The sequence below is a fragment of the Candoia aspera genome, chromosome 6, assembly GCF_035149785.1.
Source record: "Candoia aspera isolate rCanAsp1 chromosome 6, rCanAsp1.hap2, whole genome shotgun sequence".
Classification (NCBI taxonomy): domain Eukaryota; kingdom Metazoa; phylum Chordata; class Lepidosauria; order Squamata; family Boidae; genus Candoia; species Candoia aspera.
The window spans coordinates 7554573-7573368 of NC_086158.1; the positions used below are offsets into that span (position 1 = coordinate 7554573).

At 45.2% G+C, this 18796-nt stretch overlaps 1 protein-coding gene across 1 annotated transcript in view; it reads right to left on the reverse strand.

The window, feature by feature from the left end:
• EPHB3 (EPH receptor B3) overlaps positions 1-18796 on the reverse strand; it is a 99403-nt gene that overhangs the window by 39312 nt on the left and 41295 nt on the right. The window contains exon 3 of the mRNA XM_063306370.1: positions 16687-17359. Coding sequence (XP_063162440.1) covers positions 16687-17359 — 673 coding nt within the window. The remainder of the gene's footprint in view (positions 1-16686; positions 17360-18796) is intronic.

Sequence of the window (18796 nt, forward strand, 5' to 3'; positions counted from 1 at the left end):
CATGCGATTGAAGCCCCTCCCCCCTTCACATGCATCTTGTGTGTAATGCATGTAAAAAGGAACAGGGCTTTGATCAAGCAATCAGGACCACCTTGACTTTCGGGAACACACACACACACACACACACACACACACTGTACATATAAAAGGGGCGGGGCGTGCCTCGCAGTGCCGCCCCGGCAACCTTGCCTTTTTGGATGTCTCGCTGTGGATGCTGCTTAGACATCTACTCCACCTTCCCCGCAGGAGTTCATGGTGGATGACAGAGCAAACCCACCCCCACTTTTCCCCACCATGACCTTTCAAGGCCAGCTGGATGGACACAACGTGACTGGCCCAAGCGATTTCTTTGAGAGACAAGGGCTGCGTACACCGCGCCCCAAAAATCTCAATTCTGGCTGAGGCAGAACCCGGAAAAACATTGCAGCACTTGGACAACACGCCACAAAGTGGTTCAGCGAGACCTTGGACAAGGTCCCCCTCCCTCTCCCCCTCCCTCTCCCTCTCCCTCCCTGGCACCGCTCAAGGAATGATTGCCGCTTGACGCATCACCCAAGCACAGCAAACTAATTTTCAAACCAGCCAATTTCAAACCCTGGTTATTCGAAGTGTCTTGTTTGAAGCTAACCAGAAAATTAAACACCATTCTGGGATCAGCTAACGAAAGAAAAAGTGAAAACCTGGAACCGGCCGCCTCAGCGATGCTCAAATATTTGCCAGCCCAGAGGGAGAACGGGCTGCCCTTTCTGCCAAGTCGAGCTTCAGCAAAGCATCTGAATGTAGCCCGTATCTTTCTAAGCCTTGTGAATTAAGAGGCCATGTAGAGCATTCTCTTTAGGGAGAGGAAGACTACAAACTCCAAGCCTTTTTTAAAAAAATACTGTTCAATCCCAAAAAAAGCAAACGGGTGGTTGCATTCAAAAAGAATGAAACAAACTGAAAATTTGAAAAGAAAGAAACTATAAGGACATCATCTGTTCACGTGTTATGCAGTAAATTCATGCTGCAAGACTTCTGATGTGCCAGCTAACCAGTTTTGGAGCGGTTTGAAACAGTCGTGGAAACTTTGACACAGAAAGCAAAGCCGAGACTTTCCAGAAGGCACCGATTTCTACAAAGGATCTGCCACCAGGGAAGAAGAGGGTGCATCAGACCTGATCAAGCCGCAATTAATGAATAATCAAGACAAAAACCTGGATAATGGAATAATATTTGTGCCTAGTGGGGCTAGGTCACAAAGGTCAAACTCCTTCACTCCAGCAGAGCTGGGCTTAAAAGCTTTTGCACCATTTCCTAAAAAGTCAACAAACCAGGATTCAGATGGATGAGTGCAGATAAGGCATTCGAAAAGGCAATCAATCACTCCTGTACAAACACACATATGCAAGAGACACAATTAATAGGTCTTAATCAACATGGTCTATTTGAAAAAGAAAGAAAGAAAGAAAGAAAGAAAGAAAGAAAGAAAGAAAGAAAGAAAGAAAGAAAGAAAGAAAGAAAGGGGGAGGGAGGGAGGGAGGGAGGGAGGGAGGAGGAAGGAAGGAAGGAAGGAAGGAAGGAAGGAAGGAAGGAAGGAAGGAAGGAAGGAAGGAAGGAAGGAAGGAAGGAAGGAAGGAAGAACCAGCATTATTTCCACCCCTTCATCCACAGAGCTCATATTTTCAAAAATCAAGTAGGAAGGAAGCAAGCTGCTTAAGGTCTCCCAGGTTCAAAATTATAGACTCCTATTTGGATGTCACTGCTCTGGATTCACACTAAATTGAGTTGGTAAATTCCATCCCATTTTTAAAAAATTCACAATGGCATGAAGGCTCCCCTAGTGATGAGGTGTTTGCTCCCCTGTGTTAGGGGAGAGGTCTCTCCCCCTTTGGGACTGTGGGGCACTCTTGTAATATTAGGTGCCCAGCATGGCCCCTCTCATAAACTGGCTACCAGGATGGGTGTGGCTGCTGGTCTAACACCCATTAATCAGGGAACAACCTTGATGAGGTGGCTTCCAGCTTTGTTTCAACCGTCTCATCATCTTTGTTTTTTTCTTGACGGGGAGCTGTCAATTCCCAACAAAGCACTGGTTGCAGCCACAGGCATCCACAGGTAACCATGATGGCCAGGGAATGACACAAGCTCAACACTTTTGCTCTCATCAAATGCAAGTGACCTGTTTGCACCACGACATTGTAACACACATTTGTCACCTCCCCCTCCTGATGGATGCCTTTGGTTGCAGTCATCTGCCATTTTTATGTTCTGAGAATGCTGTGAGCGTGGGCATCTGTGGGTGCTGAGACACATTCATTTATTTATTTTATTTTATTTTAATCCCATCTTTATTATTTTTATAAATAACTCAAGGCAGCGAACATACCTAACGTTCCTTCCTCCTCCTGTTTTCCCCACAACAACAACCCTGCAAGGTGAGTTAGGCTGAGAGAGAATGACTGGCCCAAGGTCATCCAGCCGGCTTTCAGGCCTAAGGCGGGACTAGGACTCTCATACCACACCTGATTGGCTCTTGGGCTGAGAGAGAGGGACTGGCCCAAGGTCACCCAGCCGGCTTTCAGGCCTAAGGCGGGACTAGAACTCTCAGTCTCCTGGTTTCTAGCCCAGCACCTTAACCACTAGACCAAACTGGCATCACAACATCATTGTACCAATAATGCAAATTACACCATTCACATCTTTGGTGTGATGACATCATGAGGCACATGATGTCATTGTGGCTTCTGCCAGATGGCTATGGCACGACAGATTATGTGAAGCATGGATGAAGATAGACATTATGTTTGAGGCTGCTGTTTTGGAATAAGTTAGCTTCTCTCCCCCTTTCTAAGAACCTTTTAAAAAAACCAAAATTATTTTATTTGTCAAATTTATATGGCCACCAACCTCACAAAAAGTGACTCTGGACAGCTTACTACAAAACCTTGTAGGGCAGGGGCCTGAGGGAACACAATCCTTGAAGGCACAAGCCATGGTTTACAAACCACAACAGCTCAATGTGTTCGTCTTGCTTAGCCATGTTAAACAAATCACACCACAGCTTAGCCTGATGCACTGATTCTCCAAAGGTGTTGCAGAACGAAGGCCAGGCTAATAGGCAGGGACTGACTCAAGCCCATTCATTCGGTGAGCTTAATTTTATGATTAGTTTTTTAAAAGGATGAGTCTGAGCATGGGCTGGAAGTCAGCTGGAGTCCCACCAAGCTACCATGGCTGGAAATGTGCAACTGAAGGACCAATTTCTTCCGGGCACAGATTTCGGAAAGGCCAGATCTGCAGTTGGACTTAGCCACCCAGTGCATCTCAACTCTTTGGCTATGCACAGTTGTTTCTGCAATGCCCAATCTCAGCAAGCAGAAAAATCCATCTGTTCTGCATCTCCTTCTTCCCTGATGCTCACAGTCCCCACCATCTTATCTCCTGCTGTCCTGATTCATCCCACCCCCCAGCCCGAATGCCTAAGCCTCAGGCGGCTACTTTTGATTAAAGAGTCCAGTAAAATTACAGTCGAAAATCCGTTCTTCACTTATGCTTCCCTCTCCTCCTCCTCTGTTTTTCTTTTAAAAAAAATCATAAAATATATGTTTTCAGTCCAGCTTTCAGCAGTTGATTTTGCAAGCAGCCTTGATCATTGATTAGTACTTTCCTTTTCTGCTAATCCCTTATGGCTCTTTAATCTCCAGTCCTTTTCATTTTAAAGGGGAGGGGGAGAGCTGAATTTTAATTCTACGCTTTACAAATTTTTGCAAGTTTTATTTTCCCAAGTGTAATTTTTAAGCTTGCAAACCTGGAATTGCAAAAGGCCAATGCCTCTATCCCAGTGTTTCTCAACCTCGGCCACTTTAAGATGTGTGGATTCCAACTCCCAGAATTCCCCAGCCAGCCATACTAGCTGGGGAATTCCGGGAGTTGAAGTCCACACATCTTAAAGTGGCCGAGGTTGAGAAACACTGCTCTACCCTATTAGACAGCATTCTGAATTTCTCTGGGCATCTATATATTAAAAGTGGGAAATGTCCTGAGAGAAACCATCCTAGGGGATACTTCTAATTAGAAATCCTAGGGATCAGTTCCAAGAATGTCAGCTTGCAAATCATACCCTTTGCCCTTTCCTCTATTACAGTGCTTTTTAAACCTTTGCTCTCAGGAACCCTTCCCACATTTAAAAATTATGGAGGACCCCCAAAAAGAGCTTTGGTTTGTATGAATTATATTCATCGACATTTACCATATTCAAAATATTTATTTACTGAATCATGTAAAAATAACAATATTCAACCCATTAGATATTAACGTAAGTTAACCCAGTATTTTTTTAAACAAAAAATAATAATGAGAAGAGTTACATTGTTTTAAATTTTTGCAACTATCTTCAACAGCTGGCAAATAGTTTTGATTTCGCAGGCCCCAGAGAAGGTCTTAGGGGCCCCTCCGGGGTCCTTAGATCACCCTTTAAGAAACACTGATCTATTATGTTCAGATAGTCGACAGGTCTGGGCCAAGTAAACCAGAATCTAGAGGCCCACTTCATCCAATTGTTTCTGCTTTAACTAACTTCTTTTCTCCAAGATCTCTCATCCACGTGCCCTAAATCGCTAACAGGGGCATATTAGCACAAGTCGCTTGCAAATGCTTACAAACGCATTATAATAACCATGGCCCTCCACTGCACCTCATATCGTCTCCTTCCGTCCTTAAGGAGATTTTATTTTTGAATTTAAAAGTTACACTTCCATAAACCGATCACAGTTTCTGCAACGCAGGCCTTAACAAAATCAACACGTCAAGGGCGCCCATTTCCAGTAGCTGGATCAGGACGAACAAGTGGGCCATGAGAAATGGCAATCTCTCCCCCCCCCCCCGTTAAAATCCTCAATACAATATGCAAAAAGTGCTGTGCTAATGAGGCTGTTGCTCCTCAGCCCGAGTCAAATGCTCCACTGCTTTCTGAATAAATTGCGTGATTTAGATTTAGCAGCGATCCTGGTTCATCGCGGCATTCTGTATGCTTGGAGAATTTCACCAATCCCAATATGAAGAAGAATTATTTAGAAGGGCCTGCTGTTCTCACGAACATTGATGCTCTGGACTTGTTCATATAGAGCAGGGGTTTTCAAAAATTTTCAGGCTCTGGAACCTGTTAGTTAAAAAGAAAAAAGAAAAATATTTCCCAGCACCCCTGATCAAGAGGCGAAGCCCAGAGATAGAAAATCAACTGCATTCAAGTGAACTATTCCCCTTTCGATTTTCATGGACTGAACACAGTCCAAAAAGACCCGAGATACATATAAGTCAGCATTTCTCAACCTCAGCAGCTTTAAGATGTGTAGATTCCAACTCCCAGAATTCCTCAGCCAGTCACACTGTCTGGGGAATTCTGGGAATTGAAGTCCACACATCTTAAAGCTGCCGAGGTTGAGAAACACTGATATAGGGTAAGCATTTTGGGGAGAGAAAAAGAGAACAAATTCCTCTCAAAACTACATTGTTACACACTCCAGAAGTAAAATCTGTTGGCTCTAAGAGTGATATTTAACAGACTGTTGGAGAACTTGCTGATCAACCCCCCTCCACATCATTCCTGAGAACTCACACACTCAAAAGCAATTTATTCCCCAATAAATTATATCCCTCCAACCATCCCAGGGGCCATGCTGCGGTTGAAAAGGGTTCACACAAACGAATGAAGGCAAAGGAATCATCTGAGGAGTGGGGAAAAAAGGTGTTCCTGAAAAACCACTTTTGCTTTTGACTGCGACGAAAGCGCCACTGTCAGCTAGAGCCCAGAAGCCCAAATATGAACTGTGCACATTTGGGGCATTATCTTGCTCGACCCTGATAAGATTTATTTAACATTTTGATGGCACCAAGGAAGATGCGCGCAGCAAAGCCCACATGCTCTGGAAAGATCAACGCTAAGGCCTTCCTTATCACAGCGCTAATGAGGCAGAGCAGGCAGGCAAGAACTCTGCAGGAAGACACACTACAGAAGACAACGGACTTCTCTTGCATTGCATTCACAAAGACCAGAGGAAAAGAAGCCCAGGAAGGCTGGTTTATGTTGGTGCATTTCATACAACTACACCGAGCAAAGAGGCTTTCCTCAAATCATTGATCGTCTAAGTGCCCCAGCAGTGGTTTGAACAGCAAACGGTGGTGTCCCAAAAGAAGAGCTGGAAGACCTAAGAGCTTGGCTACCCAGCGTTCCCAGCCTGGGACCCTCCCAGATGTGTATGAATTTGCAGTGCCCAGAAGTCCGAGAAAGCAGAGCACTAAGGATACTAGGAGTTGCAGTCCCGACCCATCTGAAAGTTAGCAGGTTGGACCAGACCATAGAACCATCCACGTTCAACAGACCAGAAATAAAACTAGGATTATGCGCCCCAGGAATAAAAACCAGGTTCTTCCTTCTTATTATTGATGGTATCACCATAATATTCTCTCCTTCTGTTCTATCTAGATGTGACTTGGGGTACTGCTTCCAAGATCATGCCTGGTGAAGTCAGAGCGTCCTCCTCTTAGCGTCCTCCTCTGCCTTGCTTTCCAGAAAGGAAATACCCCATATCTAAATCAACAGAAGCATCCTAGAAGGGGAGCGGTTAAGCAGATCACTCGTGCTTGTCTGTGTGTCGAAAGCAAATTATTTCAAGTATAAAGAGTAGAACAAGCTTCTGATTTTCATGAAGAAAAGAAAGCGGCTTCGGCCATGCTAAGCTGGGAAACACCACCATAAGCATCGCGGGATAACTTTTTGAGGTACAGACAGCCTCCTGGGCCAAATCCTGCCATAATCAATGGCTATATTCACAGAACACTTGAGCCTGGTTACCGAACCAGCCCATTTTCTGAATTTACTCCACTTGGTAAGCTGTACAAGCAGAACAACCCACCTGCTTTTCCAAGGTTAACAGGAAGTCAATTTAGTATGTTGTGTGAATATATCAGTGGGCAATTTCCCCAACCTGGTTAAGTGCATGGTGGGAACACGGCCCAGATCCTAAAGCTTCTCTTTCATCCGCCCCAGAGAAGGTGCAAGAATAATTCTTTTACATTAACCCTCCACTTCCAGGCAATGACTCCAGAAGGGCGGGAGGTAAAGAATTCAGCAAAGAATTCAGCAAAGAATTCAGCTTCTTCCCTTTTAAAAAGTCCCCCCAATTTTAACCCCTTTTGCTACCCCTGGAAGCAGACAGGAGCACAATCCTAAAACAATTGACCGGGGTTTTTTTTTTTTTTTAATTTTCTCTCCCTCCCCTCCCCCCCCAGCTACAGAAGCAAATTGAGCCCCAGAAGGAAGGTCGAGCACATCTTCTGGTGACTACGTGGCCATTTCCCTGCAGTTTTCTTGGCAGCAGGATCGAAGCGGTTTGCCACTGCCTCCCTCTGGAATTTTTTTTTTTCAACTTCCCAGTTTGGCCTATGGCCATGGAATCTCCTGTTGGTCTCCCATCCAAGAACTAACCAAGTCCAGCCTTGCTTAAGTTTTTCAAGCCAAATGGGGCTAGGCCCTGCCAGGAGAAGGGAGGGTGCTAATGAAATGGCCATTATTAAGCCTTAAAGGGTGGTCTAATAAAAAAAAAACTGCTGCCAAACCAATCTGTGAAACTCACTGGCGTCTTGGGCTGGGCCTTCATTCTTCTAGAAATGTTGTTTCCAACTACCAATAATTAACTGTTCTGAACACTAGCTCCGGTCATGGCTCTACTTCTACCACTTGGCTGGGAGATGAAAGAGCAGCGAGCTATCTCCAAAGACCAGGAAGTTTAGAAAAGAGTGGGCTGTAAATTCATTTGAGCCTCAATCCCCTTTTATTGTTATTTACTGTTGAGGCAACAGCAACTGACTCACGTCTGCCAGGGGAGGGAGGGAGGGAGGGGAAGCAGGCTGGACTCAAATCAAATCAAATCTTTATTATGGTCACAGACCAGCAAAAGAAGGGTGGGGTACAGTCAATTAAAATGCATAGAAAATAATAATGAAAATAGTGAATAGCTAAATAATATGAAAATAATGAAAAGCTAAAATAAATAAAAAGCTAAAAGATATAAGACAAGTATATATAAAAACAAGACTCTAAACAAAATCTAAAAAGAGGGGTAGGGGCATTAGATGAGTATAGGGGAGCATACAGTCAATATGTGGCAGACCATATATCTATCAGATTACAGAGCACTCTAGTACATGGTTTCTCAACCTTGGGAACTTTAAGATGTGGGGACTTCAATTCCCAGAATTCCCCAGCCAGCATGGCTGGCTGGGGAATTCTGGGAGCTGAAGTCTACACACCTTAAAGTTGCCAAACTTGAGAAACACTGCTCTAGTATCATGAACTAGATGTTCATTAGGTCTAGTTTATAGCATAGGTAATCATCCAACAAATTTTAAGTGCTGCTGCGCAGAACTTGACAACATTGGATGTTGTAGCAGGGTTGGTATCTGAAAGCAGCAGGGAGGTGTAGAATTGCCCTGAGTGCCCTGGATATTTATGCAGTAATGGGGAGATGAGGCTAATGTGAATGTCTCTATAATGCAGGCACTGGAGACACACATGCTCTGCTGTTTCTATGTGTCCAGAGTCACTGGGGCATCGTCTCTTTGGGAAAGGAGTCTTCCTGTATCGGCCTTCAAGGACAGCGGATCAGGCTGGACTCCATAAAACAGCAACCCACCTTGAAGTGCGTTAGGCTGTTGGCATCAGCGATGAAAGTTTGTGGCCTGAGTTAGGGGTTCCCCAACCCTTGCAAGAGTCTCCTGGAGAATGTGAATTCCACGGCAAGCCATGGTTTGTCTCTGGGCAACAATGCGTGTTGACGCCTCTTGTATGATGCCTTCAGTGGTCCAAGATCAATGCTGAAAATGTGTCATGAGTACTGATGGCGAGCAGGAGGGGGCCTCTATCCAGGGTGGAAAACGCATGCGTAGTACTGAGGAATTAAGCAGCCATTCAAAGAGACACAGATCAGACCCGCCTTAGCTTTTGGGGTTTATCTGTCTGGGTTTTCCCACGCTGCTTCAGTTTGTTAGGATTTTCTGTCTTATGTAGCAGTAATAAACACTAGAGACCTATTCCTCGTCTCAATGTGGTTCCTGACTGTTAGGACAAAATGGCTACCCCCGTGTGCGTCTTGACACGTATGCCAATCCTGCATTCCACAGGTATGTGCTGCACACAGGCCACGTGGACGCAGTCCCCGGACTGCAAGGATGACCATCTAGGTTGGGCCCCGAAGGCGATAGATGGTTGCAGCTTTAAACCCCGGCCAAGGATTTGAGCCTGGTTCAAATACTGCTGCCGCCTGAAGCCTCCCAACTCACAACTGTGTGGCAGTAAATCCCGAGAGAGATTGCCAGCAATATTATTGCAGCAGAGATGTTATGCTTTCCCACCGAAGCCTGTGAATTAATTCAGCTAACTCGCTCACATCAGCATCTGAAATTTGGTTCTCCTCTCAGGGGCTTTATGCCCTCCTGTTTACCCCCTGCATTCCTGCCAGGAACATGCAATCTTTTTGATCCCCAGGCCGCATCTGACCCGGATTCTTCAAACTCCTTGAAAATCCATTTGGTGCTACCCTGAGTTCAGACTTGAATTTCTTGCACAATTCCTCTTCTAGATGCCCAGTTCTCAAACTCATAACTCTTCCTTCCGGCCTTAGCATCTCCCAGATGTGTGGACTGCAGTTCCCAGAATTCTCCAGCTAACGTACCTACTGCTGAGAATTCTGGGAGTTGAAGTTCCTATCTGGAAGGTACCCATGTTGGAAAAAGTGACTTCAGACTCTTAGCTTCAGAGTTCCCATCCCACTTCCCAACTACAACACAATGTCCCCCTTCTCCAAGCCCCTGCCTGAAGATCTCCATAGCCAAGGTAGCTCCCTACTCACCTGCACCGCGAGCTGTGATCTTTATTAACATTCTGTGGGAAGAAATCTAAAGCCGCTGACTTCAGGAGGCTGGCTCACTGCACAGCTTGCTCAGATGTGGCAACTGAAACTTGCACTGTTACTCCACAGTATCATAGCCTGGAGTATTTTATTCCTAAACATTCAGCAGTCATGCATTTGCTTTGCTGCGCAGCCTCCAACATCTGTGTTAAAAGTAGACCAAGGGGCTAAGGGACTCACGAGCATACCAAGCGCTCTGTCTCAGGGGCTAAGGAGATAGAGTACGATAAAAGCATCCTTAATAATAGTGGGCTGATGAAATTTTTGCAGGGTTGTGGATTTTTTTTAAAAAAATGCAATGCTGTGCAGAAATTTGTGCTGTTTTGAAGGGATAGCAAACAAGGACTCTTCTACCTTACTCCCCAGGAGTGAAAAACTTAACAGAGTTGGCTTTGCAAAGCTGCAATTCTGCAGACAAGCTTTTTAGGTGACAGCTAGGAGAAAGAAAAAAAAACCTTATCCCTCTCAAGCTTTATTCAAGGAGTGCATGAACATTTGCAAAGCCTCATCAAAACCTACAGGAAATCTGGCTAACTTCAAGACCTTGAAAATCTGTTTTCATTTACCGACATGAAATTCTCAAGTGGAAGATCTCTAGCCCTAAAGGCAGAAGGAGACACACTACACACGTACATTCCATATTTTTTTTCCGGGGATGTTGTTGTTGTAAAATTACCCAGAGCACAAGGTAGTAAATGAAGATTTGTTTTGGAGACATGCCAAGAACCTGCCTGGATGATCGTCCTGAGCATGACAGCAAAGCCCATGCCTGTCAAAGTTTTAGCAAGTGTGCCAGAAGATCCGAGCACATGCTAGGGAAAAACTCTCCTGCTTTGGCCAAGAAAATGGCCAAACACACAAACTAGGATGGAAGAACCAGGTTAAGCAACAAACAAGCTGTTCAAAACTGAGGCTTTTCAGATGGACTACAAATTCCAGGGATTTGGGAACTGTGCTCACAGCCCACCTCAAAATCACCAGCTTGGGGAAGGACTTAGGAAATTATGCACTGCTGTGTTCCCCCCACCTTGCCTTCTTGTGCTAGAAACTGGGATAACCCAAGGAAGGTGGATGATTTAGGACAAATCAAGGGAAGCAGGTCTGCCAGACAATGCAAAATTAAACCGTGCATCTCCATACCACCAGATTCAGCCACATCCACCAACATGGGTAGCTTTTAGAGAAATTCATTGAAGATAAGGCTCCCCGTTGCTATGAACCATGATGGCTATACAGGTAGTCCTCACGTAACAACCATTCGTTTAGTGATGATTTGGACTTATGGCTGGAAGAATTGACTCGCAACCAGTCCTCACACTTATGACTGCCACAGCATCCCCATGGTCATGTGATCACAATTTGGGTGCTTGGCAACTGGTTTCCATTTATGACAGTTGCAGCATCCTGTGGTCCCATGATCGCCATTTTTTACCTTCCCGGTTGGCTCCTGCCAAGCAAAATCAATGGGGAACCACGTGATTCGCTTAACAACCAGATGGTTTGCTTAATGCTGTGGTGATTTGCTTAACGACCACCACAAAAAAGGTCATAAAATCAGGTCGGATTTGCTTAATGACCGCTTCGCTTAGCAACTGAAATACCAGCCCCAATTGTGGTTGTTAAGCGAGGACTACCTGTATACTATCTCCAGGATTTCAGGCAAGGTGCCTCTTGATTTACTCGGAATTTGTCATTGCTATCATCCATTAGATTCCCACAACATGCGAAACCCAGGTCAAACACAAGCATTATTTCACAAAACCAGCAAATAAATAAACCATAGGGTGACTTAATAAGATGGTCTGGTCCATATCATATGTGAGGACAATGAATTAGTTTTCACAACTTGCTGAACCTATCTTCAGCCTAGATAGATGGATATTTTTCTTTGTCGTACAACAGCAAAGCTCTGCCCATCTGTTTTTCAGCCTAGATTTGCATACTGCAGGACCCCAGCCATTACTTCTCGTTTGTGAGTTTTCCAACTGCCACGTAGTTCATTGTGGGAATGCTACTGGGGACTACAGAAGCTATTCTGATTCACCCAGGCTTCCCTAAAAAATTTTATCGATTCTGTTTGGCGGATAAATGCATGGTCATGCTCCGCTGAGCTAGCAAACGGAGGCAAGATGGACAGAAAATTATCTGAAATATTCTGGTCGTTCACAAACCACGGAGTAGCTCCATCACACCCCGAGAACTTGCTCTTGATCCCATGAGCAAAAATGCGTTATAGAAATCCATGCCGGTTTGCCCCAGAAATCTATTTTGTAATTACAAGTGCTCCAAACGGTTTGACACCCACAGAGTCTCATCTGATAGAAAGATTGATTAGGAAGGGGGATTTATCATTAACTGATAGAATTCATTTCTGTAAGATGCAGCGGAGGGAAACGGCAGAAGGCTTTGAAAAAGATCCAAAGCCGTTTCTCACATGCCAAAAATGCATCTTTTTTGCCAAGCTTTTAGCTGATAATTGATTTTAAAAATAGTAATATTAATTTTTGATATTGATTTAATTACATGGATTTTACCATTGCTTACAACAGTATTTTTTTACTGTGCTACTATGCCACCTTATGTCCCTATATAAGCAGAAAGGAAAGGTGTGGGTGTATATTTAATAATAAATTACATAAATCAGCAGTTCTTAATCAGCTAAGCTAACCGAAGTCTCCATGTATAAATACAAGATCTGCAGGCATCCAACAAGCCATGTTTGGAGACAGAAGAACGGATTTGATGGTCTTAACCCAGCAAAATGGTTCTTAGTTCCTAATCTCTCTTGTGTTACCAGGAGCCTTAAAACCAAAACAGAAAGAAAATACAAGGGCACCACTTAATTCTGCATCATATGGGCCAGGAATATCCAGCTACTTTGGGGTTTCAGGATTGTGGCAACACTGGAGTCCAAATTCTTAGCAGTGGGATGCTTTAGTGTTGAAATTTGGGGGCATGGGGGATACTGGAACTTGAGGAATAAAATGGGTGTTTAATCATCTGCAAGGTTAACCCCCTGCCCCAATACAAATAAAAACCCATTGGAGGACTTCTAGGTTCCACCAAAGAAGGCCACATGTATGCAGTATTTTCTCCCCCCTTGTATCGAGACATAATCTGGTGTATAAAAACCAAAAATGATTTGATTCATTCTTCCTAAATGTACAAAACCCAGTGAGCTCTCAAGGTATATCCTGGCTACCGCTGTGCTGAACACTCAGAAAGGCCTGTCAGGCCCGTAACTAGGGTCTGTGTCACCAGGGGCAAACATGGATTCCATGCCCATATTGGCGCCCCCTCCCCCCAGTGCAGCACCCGGGGCACATGCCCCGCTTGCCCCCCGCAAGTTGCGGTCCTGAGGCCTGTCACTCTAGCCTGGAGGCATCCTTATTCTCACCTTGCCAAGGTAATCCTTCAAACCTGACTGGTTTCAGAGCCCCAGGTACTCATTTCTGAAGACCAGTGGAATGGACAGCAAGAGAGGAACAGATTTAAAATACCTGTCTGGCTTTGGGAGAAAGAAAATTAAATCTATTCCTCCTGTAGAGGCCTTGGGATCAATCAAGCTATTGACCAGAGAGGGGAAATCTGTGTCTCTCCAGATGTTGCTGAACTACAACAGGGTTCAGCTCTAGGCCTTCCAGCATCTGAAGGAGATTTCAGTTGAAAACCCAGAGCTAACTTTAAAACAAAAGAGTCATTACCAAATAAGTACACAGAACCACTTGTCGTCTCTTTGGATGGGGGTCCCTGGGTTGGCACAACACACTACAATAGGCGAAAATGAGGCAGAATGGCTTGGTGTTGTGGTGGGAACCCAGCCACAACCTTAAAAGTTTGTATGATCAGGGCATCACATGAAGCCATCATGTAGGTTATGTGTTTGGGCACAAGTTACACAAACAGAGCAACTGTGGTTTGTTAACCTTAGGCTTCAGGATGATGTCTGAATCTGGCCCTTAAGGTCTAGAGCTTTGGAGCAGGCGGTGGCAGCATGCTGTCTTTCTTGGGGAGAGCGATCCTCCATATTCTGCTGTCTAAATCCCCCCCCCCCAAATTAATAGTGAATGTATGGATCAAGGTTTCTCAACCTCTGCAACTTTAAGCCGTGTGGACTTCAACCCAGCATGCTGGCTGGGGAATTCTGGGAGATGAAGTCCACACGGCTTAAAGTTGAGAAACACTGGTATGGATGCTTGAATAGCTCTGTACTTCTTAATAAATCTCTTGCTTCAAAAGAAATGACTATCTGTGAGCATTCACTGATAGCGGGATGACGTGCAACCTCTCCACCCAACGCAACCGCATTATGAGCATTTTTCTGCCACTTAGTTACATGGTATTCTGTCAGCACCCTGCATACACCCAGGAGCACCTCCCCTAACAAGGCCTTCTGCTGATTTCAAATCTCCAAAGCAAATTTTGTCCGCTGCATCCAAAGTCCGTTAAACGAGCATCTGTTACATTGAGGTTTTACTGCAGTGACGTTATATGGGATTCTCTCTGGTGACTGTTGCCTTCCCTTGTTTTTTCTGCATTCCCATTTCCCCAGTAAGCTTCTTGTAACCTCTAGAGCAGTGTTTCTCAACCGTGGCAACTTTAAGATGCATGGACTTCAACTCCCAGAATTCCCCAGCTAGCATGCTGGCTGGGGAATTCTGAGAGTTAAAGTCTATGCATCTTAAAGCAGCCAAGGTTGAGAAACACTGCTGTAGAGATTTGGGTTCACTGCTTTTACCAAGGAATTTCTCCCGGAAATCTTACTATGTGCAGGGCTGCCGGGTAGCATAGCTCCTCTTTTTATTTCAAGAGTCACACAAAGTTTGCTTAGTTCTGTTATCTCTAGGCATTGGGCAGCAAGGCTCAGAGCACCTTCCTTTCTCTTTTCCTAGACCTGGGGTGACAGGAGAAGTCTTCGGTAGAAGGGGCCAGGATACCCCGCTCCCCAAAACTGGCCAGACTGAGGGAGTCAAGGGCTCCAGCCTCACAGCTAACATCTTCTTCTTTCCTGGGGAACCTTTGGATGGAGGGTTTTTTAAAAGGATCCCCGTTCAGTTCCAGAAAAGCTGTTAGCTAGACAAAGCTGGTGCAGACCTTGGAGGCTCTCATGCCCAGATTGGAAAGAACATCTTTTCTCATGTTCAAGCTATGAGGCTGCATTTCGGGGGGCAGGGCGGGGGGCTGGCATTTGCGAGCTGCCACTGCCATGCGCGCGGAGAGAATCCATCTCAAAGCTTGATCACAGGCATCTTTCCAGAGCAGAATTCAAGGTACTTCCTTTGATCATATAAAGCCCTGAGCAATGGCCTGGCTTTTAGATACCTTAAAAGGCTGCAGCGCCATGCGGTTCCTCGGCAAGCTGTGTGAGACTGGGAGGCTGAAAATAGTATATCTGCCAGCCCAGCAGCCCTCCCATTATGGCACTGCCCTCCAGTTATGGACAAGAACTCCCAGGCTCAACACTGTCTCCTTCAGCCAAGCTGGCTAGGAATTCAAGAGCTCAACACACCTGTTTTGAGGAGTCTGGAGTTGGCCTCCTTGCAGCTAAATTTAGCTGGCTTTTACCCCCCAAAGCTAAGCCTTTCTGCAGAGAGTTCCTTGAGGGCCCTTGACCGCTAAGATTTATTTTTCATTCTTTTTCAGTCTAGATGGCTGAACCCTGCCTTGCCAGCAATTCAGGGCCACTGGTGCATAACAATCGGAGGGCTTCCATCCTAGGACAGGTCAGCGCTAACTAAGGGCACCCATGTGGTTCTGTCTGAACCATTTCCAAATCAACCAAAACTAGAGAAGATAGATTGCATTCAAACATGGACAGATCTATCTATGCACACATGCACAAGCTTTAAATAATGCTCTGCTGCCTGTCTTACAGCCTTTAGTGATGGGCTGAGACATGCTTATTTCAGTAGGGAATTTTAAAATGTTGGGGCCAACTTGGAAAAGGTCCTGTTCTTGGCAGTAGGTCTCTCCACACCTAGAGAAGTGCCTTCTAAACATGCAGACTGCAGATTAAACCTACTTTCATGGGTGAAAGAAGGGGGCAAGAACGCATAACTTACGTACTTGCATCAATGTCTTGATGCAAGCACATAAAAGCAGAGTTTGTATTGTGATGTCGCTGAGTGTGTGTCGTCATTTTATCACAATCTTGGTTTGTTGTGGACACTTAGGCTGCTCATACAGAAGCAGGCAAGCTTCACATCTTCCGTATCTTCTTGACCTAAACCCATTGCTGCCCCAGGATGCATGTAAACTATCAAAGGGAAACATGGCTAGGACTTAGGAAACTACACAATAGATTAAAAGAGCCCTTATCCTGGGATGGAATGAGGGACTTGCTTTGGGTGGGGGATCATAACCAATTCCTCTTTTTAATTCAGCAGGGAGAGAGAGGAAAGAGGGGAGACTGGGGATAGGGTTTCCTGTTTCAAGTGCTGTAAGCGTCCTTATCAATAAGACTTTCACTAGAGGTCCTCAAACAGAAGATGGTCATCTATCAGAGATGATCTAATGTATCTGGCTGGGGAATTCTGGGAGGTGAAGTTTACACCTCTTCAAGTTGCCAAGCTTGAGAAACACTGGTCTAATGGATCCTACACTGAGCAGGAACTTGGATTAGGAGACATCTAAGGTCCCTTCCAACTCTTGGGTTCTAGAATTTCCCTGGAGAAGCTCAGGGCAACTAGCCAAGTCTCCTCAACAATGCAGTTGAAGGGCACCAAAGCTGGTCACTGCTTACCTTGGCATTGGGTCTCCTTCATGGCCGGTTCATATCCAGCTGCACAAGTACAAGCTCCCACCGGTACCATCCATTCTCCATCCCCATTACAGTAGAGTTTTAAGGGCACGGATACTTCCACTGCATTTGGGATGCAGGTTCCCGGAGCAATCACCAAGGAGGTTGGCTCTGCTCCCGTCAAGGTCTCCGGGAAGATGGCAAAGCCCGCAATGGTGCTGGAGCACTTCTTGTAGAAGGCCCGGACGGAGATGAGAGACATGCAGGCTCCCAGATCCTGGAAGGCCAGATAGAAGCCGTTTTTGGAAAGGGGTCCAAAGCTGCGCACCTTGGTGTTCATCCGGCCAGATTCCAGCTTAGAGAAACTCTCATCGGGGGCAATTGTATCCACTTTGATGTAAGGGTTTTCCATCCAGAAAGGGCTAGCGGCAGAGGCTGAGTCGGTATCGGACTCATAATAGAAAAGATTGAAGGTCTCTTTACAAGATCCAGGGATGTTGGGGATGCTATTACAGTCCCTTACTGTAAACTTCAGCTCGACGTAAACTCGCTGGACATCGTGACGCTTAATAAACTGGGTGCGCAGCCAGTTGTTTTGGTTGGCGTCTCGGACATTGCACACCTGATACGTCCGGATGGGGTTCACGGCCTCATCGTAACCGCTGACTTCTTCCCACTGCACAAAATGAAAATAGTATTGGTTGGTTAACAACCCAAACAGGAGAGTCATGGGAAATGCAGGGGCTGTTAGGGAAGGGCAATCTTCAGGGATGCTGCTGGGCTCCTTCTCCAAATGCAAACTATTTGAAAATTTTGGGTGTGATGATGGTAGAGGTAACTTGCTACAGGTAGTCCTCACTTAACAACCACAATTGAGACCAGAATTTGGTTGCTTAGCAAAGAGGTCATTAAGCAAATCCAACCCAGTTTTACAACCTTTTTTGCGGTGGCCGTTAAGTGAATCACCGCAGGTGTTAAGCGAGCCACATAGCTGTTAAATGAATCATGCAGTTCTCCATTGATTTTGCTTTCCAGAAGCTGGCTGGGAAAGTCAAAAATGGCGATCACGTGACCATGGGATGCTGCGATGGTCATAAATGCGAACCGGTTGCCAAGCACCCAAATCGTGAACACGTGGCCATGGGGATGCTGTGACTGTCATGAATGTGAGAACCGGTCATGAGTCATTTTTTTCAACACAGTTGTAAGTCTGAACCATCACTAAATGAATGGTTGTTAAGTGAGGACTACCTGTATTATGCAGGTACAATAAATCCTTCAATCTATATAAATTAGATATACTGGGAAACTTTGTACTGTTTCACTTCTTTTGCTTAATTTGTTTTCCAGCTGTTATTACTGTTAATTCTTAATATGGGTTACAGTCACTGGGGGTAGGGTGAGGGCAGAGAACGAAAGATCCCCTTTGTCCTTTGAGAATCTACTTTAATCTTGGCTTCTTCCACATCAAAAGGGACACTGCCTCAGTACTTGCATGTATCATAAGGACTAGAAACATGGGGAGAGGATGTGCTTTTAATTTACAAGAAGGAAAACCCACCCGTGCTTTAGAGGTAACATATGTAATTGGGTGATGTTTCTTCTGAAATCTCAAGGAATTTGAATTTCAGATACCCAGAATGCCTGTTTCTTCACCCAAGATTTATCGCTTGTATTTCCAGGGCTTCGCCATACCTATAGAGAAAGAAATTGATGGCTATCTCACCCTATGGCCTGTTTGCTACCTGAGGTCCTTCATTACCTAAAAAACCCAGGGCTCCATCACAAAGTCAGGGCCTTCTTTTTATTAAATTAAAACCAATTCCCATTAGAGAGAGGATGAGCTGCGAAGTTCCAGCAAGGCAAAATTAAAAATGAAATCTGCACAGGCATCAACGAGCAAACGTGGCTTGGTCTCAAGCTATGGAAACTGAAGTCCAAACAGAGAATGATGCAAATGGGGCGACTTTGGGGAGGCCCTTCCAGCGTTCCTAACCCAGGCTTGAAAAAAAAAATAAGCTTCACCTATCAACCGTGGCTGGTTCGAAGAGAAGACGGGCAGATTTCCCCAAAGCCCCACCTGACCGCCAACTCTTCCCTGTTTGGGAACATG